The 9237-nt window shown below is 32.1% G+C and overlaps 1 protein-coding gene across 1 annotated transcript; it reads left to right on the top strand.

Moving 5' to 3' along the window:
* Positions 1 to 6: 6 nt before the first annotated feature.
* Positions 7 to 7059, top strand: LOC100634889 (ubiquitin carboxyl-terminal hydrolase 47-like). The gene is made up of 23 exons (XM_019993898.1): positions 7 to 520; positions 564 to 605; positions 731 to 799; positions 861 to 908; positions 1011 to 1061; positions 1107 to 1245; positions 1295 to 1495; positions 1544 to 1620; positions 1669 to 1773; positions 1828 to 1932; positions 1976 to 2081; positions 2133 to 2248; positions 2312 to 2455; positions 4117 to 4327; positions 4380 to 4552; positions 4821 to 4904; positions 4961 to 5079; positions 5299 to 5402; positions 5474 to 5598; positions 6046 to 6093; positions 6146 to 6261; positions 6315 to 6386; positions 6801 to 7059. Exons 1-23 carry the CDS (start codon positions 122 to 124, stop codon positions 6859 to 6861), a joined length of 2715 nt encoding a protein of 904 aa, XP_019849457.1. The 5' UTR covers positions 7 to 121; the 3' UTR covers positions 6862 to 7059.
* The last annotated feature ends 2178 nt before the right edge of the window (positions 7060 to 9237 follow it).

Below are 9237 nucleotides of genomic sequence, written 5' to 3'. Positions count from 1 at the left end.
TTGTGGCACTGTTCTTAGTAAAAAAGTTAAGAAGTGTCGTGATATTTCTAGTGTATTGCATCTAATTCAAAATGAGTGTTCACTGACTAATATTGCACTTCTTCATAGTGTAGTGGAGGAAATGAAAGTCAGTGAGGCTGAGGAGCACATTAAGACTTATAGAACAGAGTTAGAGGAATTCTGCAAGTCGCTCTCTATCAGTCTTTGTTTAAAGGAAAGATTTGCTTTAATCCCTCATCTTGAATGTGAAACGGTTACTTTTATCTTTGACTGGAAGCCAGAGGAACATGTACTGAAGGATATCTTGGAGCTCCTTGCAAAAGTGTCTGGTAAATTGCTAAAGATTGACTATATAAAACGAAGTACTTCAATATCTGTCACTTGCTCCTTTCCTTTCTCTGATGTTGGGTTTACTGTATTGAGGATGATAGAGAATATTCATTTACTAATGGGACAAGGATTAAAGAAACTGACTATTGGTAACTTAAAATTGTGGAGTAGACAAGACGTTAGACGAAAGGTACATTATGAATAATTGAATATTTTATGAATATTGTTTATAGGAACTAAAAGAAAAGGACCAAGGCTCACTACAATATACTGATGTCAGTTAATATTAATAAAATCATTTACTGTGATACACATTATATTACCTGTACAACGTCACAGTGTGTGCAGTTCATTTTATGTTTTAATGTGTAAATTTGAATACATGAAACTCTTTTAACAGGTAATTTCTCATATTATACTTGAAGAAGCTGAATATAGACTAAGAGATGTTATCAATAGTCAAGAGATGGTATGTCATATTATACCAGACTAAATACAACGCAATCTTGTATAAATATGTACCTTTTTAGGAAGCAATTGAATTGAAGCAAGAAATATTAGTCGCTCAAGTATCTGAGGTCAGAACCTTAAATTCTTTGCATAATTATGCATGACTCTTGGTTGATGTTTATTGACTATCAGTTATATGTTTTTAAATGAAATTTTGATTTTTATAGCAGGAAGAATCATTGTCTGTTCAAAGTGATACTGAATCAATTAAAGAAGTTGAGGAATATCTTACTAGTTTGTATTAATTATATAATTATTATTAATAGGAAGAACCACTTTATGAAGAGTTGACTGTATTGAGCTCTCAGTTTAATGAGATACAAAAAGAAAACAAAGAATTGTCAGACAACTTATCAAAAATGAAGGTTGATTATTTGAGATCACTTTCTAGTAATACTGATTCAGGTTAGAGTAGTTTTATTAATTATACTAATAATTATATAATTAATTAAAGCTGCTAGCAAAGTGAGAAGAGGAATGTCTCTTGAAATTGATGACTGCAAATGCTGTCTTGAAGCAATGACAAGACCAGACTATCAGCCATTAGTAGATAATAAAAGAATAATAGAGAAATTACAAGAAAGAATAACATTAATAAATATGGAACTAATTACTGCAAGGAAACACAATGAGAAGATTCTAGAAGATATTGAAGGTTTATTGATGATGCATGTGTGTCATTATTTTATTGTTGCCGGATTAGATTTTGAAGGTGATGAGTCTGAAATTGATGAGATTGAGCATGATAGTCTAAGTGATGAAGAGGATCAAATTTGTACAGTGAGTGAGACTGAGACAGCCAGTACACTGATTACTTTTAATTCATAGTTCATATTATATTGTAACCATCCTGTTACTGGTGAATTAACCAGTGCACTGTTTCAAGTACGTAAAGATGAATTATTGCCCATAGTACTGGATAAAGCTTATAAGGTTTATTATATTTTGCTTATTTTCTCTCTCACTTTTGTTTTTTAATCATCTCAGTTAATGAAATCACATCTAGCTCCTCATATTCCTATTGAGAGATGTCGTTTGGTTAAATATAATTTATTTAGTGAAGTTATGGATCAGTCCTTTGATCTTGATGTGGTAAACTATTCTATGGTTATAATTATTTTATTATTTAATTTAGTTTCAGCATCAAACTATTGGACAGCTTATGGGTATGGCTAGATACTGTGGATTATTCCTAGAAACTTGTAAAGAAAATGAAAGCTTTAAGAAATACAATGATGGAGGTTGGTGTGGTTGGATACCATGATAAGCCTCCGCATTTTTTGATGGCATAGGTATTAACCTAACGATATCAGTAGTCGATCTGTCAACTGCTGAAGTAGGGCCAGCTAAACCAGTGAGAGCTGAAGAAGGTTGGACTGTTGGAGAATTTAAACAACATATAGGAGAAGTAAGAGAGTAATTTACATGTTATATGGACCATTCACCTCCCTTTTCTAATATACACGTATAGTTATGTAATCTCAAATCATGGTGTATGAGGTTACTTGTTGGAGCTCACTTAGTCCAGAATTTAGTGCATTTAGAAGAAGATGTCAAAATAAGTTCCTTAAAGGAAGTATTTGTTGAAAGAGACAGACAGCAACTTGTACCAACAGTAAGTCCTAGTGCTAATTATGTGATGGGCAATATATTGATTCTTTATTGATATAAACAATATTTTACAGAATCAATTTGAATCATTATCGAAAATTTTATGCAATTTTCAACAATCTATTTACCACACCCATTTATTAAGGTTAAATAACTAATTTTAATGAGTTTTGCACTGTGGAACTGCAAAAAGAAGCAACTGACCAGTTGTTAGCTCAGCCTACCTCAATAAGAAGAGAATCAAGCTCAAGAGCATAAAAATGATCTTCTCTCATGACAAGTACAGTTATATCTGTCCTAAAATCATTAGCCACACCCTTGACACACCCCAAAATGAAGGTGTGGTTATTGTATCGTTAATAATTGATATTTCCTTTAAAAGTCCATTATTGATAGTTATCGAAAATTAAGAAAATTTGCCATATCGCCCATCACTACTAATTACTTGTATACCGTATAGCTTGAAATTTTGTGGGTATATATTTCCGTGGTTTGCTCCTAGTGGGGCAATTCGTGGTTTAATTTTCGTGGTTGACAGTTTACATAGCCTGTAAGGGGATGGCACTTCAATGATTTACTAGGTTTAAATTTTGTGGGAAGCCCCACAACAATGAAAACCACGAAATTTCAAGCTATACAGTATATGAGATAAGCCTAAACTGCAAGCCCAACATACATATGTAGTATGTACTCAGGCCCGTAGCCAGGGGGGGTTCAGATGAACCCCCTGTTGTAGCTGCAAAAAGTTTTAGATTAGCTCCTGTCTTGAAGAACAGCACTGCAGAAGCAGGATTAGCATTTTGGCAGCAGTGAGAAGCACAAATAGCCATTTTAGCAGAGTCAGCACATGGCTGAGATGCATAAATTGAGACCACACCCACCAACAACGCCCATTTTGCCAAAATTTTCACTGCGCACTTCACGTGCAGCAATTTCCAAACCCCCTGTTTCAAGTTCCTGGCTACGGTCCTAGTACTTAAGTCAACTACTTTTGTCTGTTGTACATGTATGTCGTGTGTAATAAGTTCATTTTTGAATAACAGGACTTGCAATGGATCCTGCATGCTTGGTTTGTGAATAAGATTGCACAATAATATGCATAGGCAGTGGCAAGCTCAGGCATGGATAGGCAATGCCCAACAAAGAATTTTGACCAGAAATGAGAAATGAATTAATGATCATTTTTGGTCATGAAAAATTACCATGGCTGGCAAGAGACAGTCTTTTTTGCTTTTCTTTCTCAACAAGCCTTCCAAGAGGACCAGGACTAGCACTTTACATGTTGGATAGAGCTTTACAGATAAGATAGGGCACCTTCTGGGCATATATTTATGGTGTATCATATGTATGCATGAGTTGAGTATACGCTCAGAATATGCACAAAAAGTGAATTTCGCCAAAATTACAGTACATTTTACGCACCATTTTTTCTGCATAACTACTCTTCAGATTCTGCTGTCGCCTATGATACTACGCTAGATCCAACACATACATAATGATCTGTATCCATATAAAATTTTGCTTACTTAGGATTACCCTTGAAATGCTCTACATGTAAACTAAAACTCATAGTATTTTAACAATTTATTGTGTCTTCTTCCTCCTCCTTCCTGTTAATGCATTCACTTACACATGCGGTGCACATGCTCTCCCCTTTCTTCTTAGTTCTATGTATCATCAGATCCTGAAGATTATCAAAATAAATTCAAAGATAGTTTGATGTACTTTTGTCTTGATTTTCACCTCAACTCAGTGCTACTGAACATTACAATACCTCCTCAATCTGAAGGCACTCGCACTACAACTGATGTAATTAGAGGAGAAACAATGATGAAAATTATATCAATGAATAAAGAGAATAAAGAAAAAGAAAGAAGTAATATTATACGAAAAAGAACATTTAACATTATATTATATTCAATATACAGAGATAAAGGTACAAGTTGATGGGAGAATAACATTAGCTCAATTGAAGGAGAAGTTAATTGCACTGATTGGTGTACCACCTACTGGTTTTAGAGTGTATAGAATCAGTGATTATAAAGAGTATGACATGGAGAAACTGGATGAGAAATTAATGAATATGCATTCTGGAACAGAGGTACAGTTGTGCATTGTAGTTTAGTGCATTTAATAGTGATGGTTGGTTCTAGTACAATGGGTTAAAAAGTTTTAGTTCTAGTTTTATAGTTGTAATATCTGTAGTTTGTACTAGACTTAAAACAAAACAGTGGTATTTGTACATTTTTAGCATATAGTTCTAAAGTACACTATAGTATTTCACTTCCATTATATCAAAGTATACTAACAGGAGCCCATGATAAATGAAGAAGGGGAGGGTTAATAACACATTTTTTAATTACTCCTAGTTGATAGTAAGACTAGTAGGAGGAGCATTACCGGAAAATAAGTACAGGATTAACTTATATTTATTACAAGTCAATAGTGCTGAGGTAAGAAGAATTATTTTATTATTATGTAATAATTGTAATATTATTTTGTATTTTAGTTTTGTAAGTTTATGATGGAGTCTGTTGTTGCTGTGGGTACACCAGTGAGAGAATTTAAGAGACAAATTATTGAAGAAGCAAAAGTACAAGGAATTGACTGTGTCCTTGAATTAGACAAGTAAATATCATAGGGTGCGTTTTTTTGAGGGCTATAGGCTTAGTGGATATATAATTCACTGTATTAAATTTTGCGATTTTATCCCGAATTTGAATTTTTCACACACAAACAATTAATTTGAGACATTTATTTTCGCGAATAGCAACGAATTTTGTGAAATATATAGCCCTCAAACAAAGGCACCCTATGGTAGTGACTATCATGTGACTCATTATGTAGAATGAGATTACGTGAAAAAAAAGGAGCATCTCCTGATACAGTATATCTTAATCATGAGTTGATTGTTTATCCTAGTCAGGAAATATATGTGGAACCTTTGAAAGGTCAGTATAGTGTGTACTAAACTTTATGTGATGTGTTTATGGTTACTGGTAATTTTTATATGTTTCATTAGGACCAGAGAAAAAATGGCAGAAAAAACAGAGACAGGTATATGTTATAAGATGGCGTCCATCACAATGTTCAGTTGATCCAATAGAAGAAATTATACTGGATAATGATTATCATTATTCTGAAGAGGTATAAAAGAAATTTAGATAATGATACTATGGGTTTAAGATAGTGTTGAGATCATGACTACCGTATAGCTTGAAATTTTCATGGGTCGATATTTTCGTGGTTTGCTCCTAGTGGGGCAATTCGTGGTTTAATTTTCGTGGTTGACAGTTTATATAGCCTGTAAGGGGATGGCACTTCAATGATTTTGTGGGTTTAAATTTCGTGGGCATGCAGCCCCATAACCACGAAAACTACGAAATTTACATTCCACAAAAATTTCAAGCTATACAGTATTTAATTGTGATTTTATCCTTGATTCTCATTTGTAATATTAATTCATTAGTAATAAACTGTGTACTATTGTATTGATTTTAACTTTATATATGTACTGTACATTATATTAAGATTATTGACAGACAGTGAGTAGGTGTGGGTGGGTATATTTTTCATTATTGTTGTTTTTTACAGCTGTCAGAGTTAAGTGGAGTTCCTGCTGAGTATATCTCTTATGCAGAGGTAATAGTCATTGATATTGAAACATTATCAATGATCTTCTGTCTGGATATAGGGTTCAATGGTGTTTCCAGTTAGCATATCATGCCTTGATATTGAGAATAAGTTAAAATGGGACTATTCACCTAGACAGATGCACTTATTATATGATGGATGTGTCATATATTACAAGTACTATTGAAAACATACACACATACACTTACATGCTGTTTATAATTATTTAGAAACAACAGAGAGAAAATGAAAAGTTTAACAGTTGAGGAGAGAACAGAAATACAAAAGGCAGAGGAGGCAAGGTCAGTAAAGCTCATCTTTCATTATGTACATGTACAATAAGTTAATAGTACATAATGCCATTATACATAAGCTACATGTACATGTAGAAATTTTTGCAGCCCAAAATTTTGTGAATAGTAAAAATATAAAATTACTTTTGTTGTAAATGCACCTTGGTCAATTACCTTGTCCATTAACTAAGCTTTTTAGTTACAATCATAGGGGAATGGGAAATTTCAAATTTCCTATACTAAGTTTTCTCCATATGGACAAATTTAATAAAAAGGTTAATATATTTGCTGGAATTAACTCCTGTTCATTCTAAAGTATAATAGTCCATTCCTGTCAGCCTTAATTTTTATTCCATAGAAAATGTCCCTATATCTGTGTCACTGTGACATTGATAATACTTTCTGAACTCATTTATTACATAGGTTGAAGAGAATTAATGAATATTTGGAAGCATTATATCGTGTTAGGACTGTATCATGTTAGGATGGTATCATTTTAGTACTGACTGAATTAAATTGGTTTTTTAATTTTATACATGTGGTTATGTATTCGTTTTTTGTTTATATTATTAAATATTATTATTATTATATAGATCTAATTATGTAAGATAATTTATTGGTTTTGCTTTGTTAAAAATTATATTTATTGTAGGGCTCAATTTTTATGGTAGAATATTTAAAATAGACTGAGATAAGTTTTAATGCATGTATAAAAGAAATGTTTTGTTTTTTGATACTATTTACATGTACATATACATACAAAGATCTTACATTGTCTAATGTATATGGTCTTTTATTTCTATAATAAAGGTATTCAGTTAAAATTAGCAGAAAGTATCACCTATACTTTCAGCTACTGATTTATGATCAATCTTTACAAGAGCATCTACCAATGCATTATAATTTGCTCCTCCTTTCTTATCAACATTATCCATTTGCTTTAGCCATGCCACTTTTGTAAGTATATGATGGAGTCTGTTGTTGCTGTGGATACACGAGTGAGAGAATTTAAGAAACAAATTATTGAAGAAGCAAAAGTACAAGGAATTGACTGTGTCCTTGAATTAGACAAGTACGTACATCATGTGAGTATCATTTTACTCATTGTGTAGAATGAGATTACGTAAAAAGAATGGAGTGTCCCTGGTACAGTATATCTTGATGATCAGCGGGTTAATGCTAGTAGGGAAATGTATGTGGAAACATTGAAAGGTCAATATGCCATATAGCACTTTATTTTGGTGGCGCTTTATTCGGACAATTTTGCTGTAAAATTATAATTGGCAATTTTAAATTTGGCATATTTGTGTACACATACATTACAGAACATGCACATTAATTATTGGCAGTTTTAATATTGGTGATTTGCAAACCAATTGCCAAAATAAAACTCTACCTAATTAATGCACTATACCATACGGTATCTCAGTATATTTTTATTATACACCATACCATACAGCTCCAAATTTTCATTAGTCAAAATCTTATTTTCTTGTTCAAATTAATTTTTGTCAATAAAATAATTTTGTTATAGATCTGCATGCTACCCATATAAAAATGCCTGACAAATTTTGGAGCCGTTTATTTTATGTTATTGTATTAATATTTTTTTAGGACCAGAGAAGAAGTATGATGGACAGATACAGGTGTATGTTATAAGATGGCATCCATCACAATGTTCAGTTGATCCAATAGAAGGAATTATAGATACGTGTAGTTCTAAGAATGTTATTAAAAAGGTATAGCTATTATAATAAAGATTGATTGTATAAATGTTTGTATAAATGTATCAGTATTACATTATTATTATTGTTGTTTTACAGGTGTCAGAGTTTAGTGGAATTCCTATGGAGTACATCTATCATACAGAGGTTAATCATTAAAATATATTAAAGATACTCCCTCTCTAACTATTAGGGAATGTTATTTCCAGTTGAGATATCATGTCTTGATATTGAGAAAAGTTGAAATGGTATTCCATCACTTCAGACAGATCTTCTTCATTAAGACTATTTGGTGATGGATGTGTCATATATTACAAGTACTAATGAACACACACACAAACATTATTCATACTGTTTATGATCATTTAGAGACAATAGAGAGACAATAGAAGTGTTAACAGATCTTTAAGGAGAGATCAAAAATACAAGAGGCAGAGAAAGCAAGGTCAGTAAACTTCATGTTTCATGATCTTGACATTTAGTGTAAAAATATTCCTAAGATTTTTTCGTAACTTGCATGCATAGCAGGCATTTTATTTCTCTTCACAGATTCCTTCTTGATTTACAAAAATAAAGCTCCCAAAATCAGTTTAGTACTGTACCTGATTGGCACATGGTAGAATTTGCAAAATTAAAGTTTGCAAGGTGGAAATTTAGCAGAATTCACTAAATATAGTGTCCTAAAAACCACTTACTATGATGCTTCTTGATTAATAAGTTTACAAAGACTTGATATTTCCAATTTTTATTAGTACAATACATAAATCACACTAGTATACTCATTGTTTATTGCATTGTAGGCTGAAGAAGATTAGAGAATGTGAATCACAGCATGAAAATAGTCTGATTAAAGTAGATTTAATGGATCCTGCAAAGAATTACTTGCTATGTAATAGTTTTTAAATTTATTTTGCAAATAAGCATTTATTTAATTTTGTGTAGATTACTTGTTCTTTTGGTGACTCCATTTGTTGATTATCACATTTACCAATATCAAATGCAATTTCTGGCAGCCATTTCGAGTTAATAAAAAGACATTAGATATTTATAATAACATAGATACATGTACATGAATAATGCTGATATAATCATGCCATAGTTGAACGTAATAGTGTGGATTTACTTAGTGAGGTATG

Source organism: Amphimedon queenslandica, unplaced genomic scaffold (genome assembly GCF_000090795.2).
Source record: "Amphimedon queenslandica unplaced genomic scaffold, v1.1 AMPQUscaffold_13485, whole genome shotgun sequence".
In the NCBI taxonomy this organism is placed as follows: Eukaryota; Metazoa; Porifera; class Demospongiae; order Haplosclerida; family Niphatidae; genus Amphimedon; species Amphimedon queenslandica.
Note: the sequence above shows the minus strand (reverse complement) of the source record. Positions and strands in the feature narration are given on the sequence as shown.

Excerpts from the sequence above, each read along its gene's own strand:
- LOC100634889 (XM_019993898.1), top strand. The coding sequence starts at position 122 with ATGAAAGTCAGTGAGGCTGAGGAGCACATTAAGACTTATAGAACAGAG. Across the intron at positions 2,082-2,132 it reads TAAGAAATACAATGATGGAG|GTATTAACCTAACGATATCA; the intron begins GTTGGTGTGGTT and ends TTGATGGCATAG. Across the intron at positions 2,249-2,311 it reads TTAAACAACATATAGGAGAA|TTATGTAATCTCAAATCATG; the intron begins GTAAGAGAGTAA and ends ATACACGTATAG.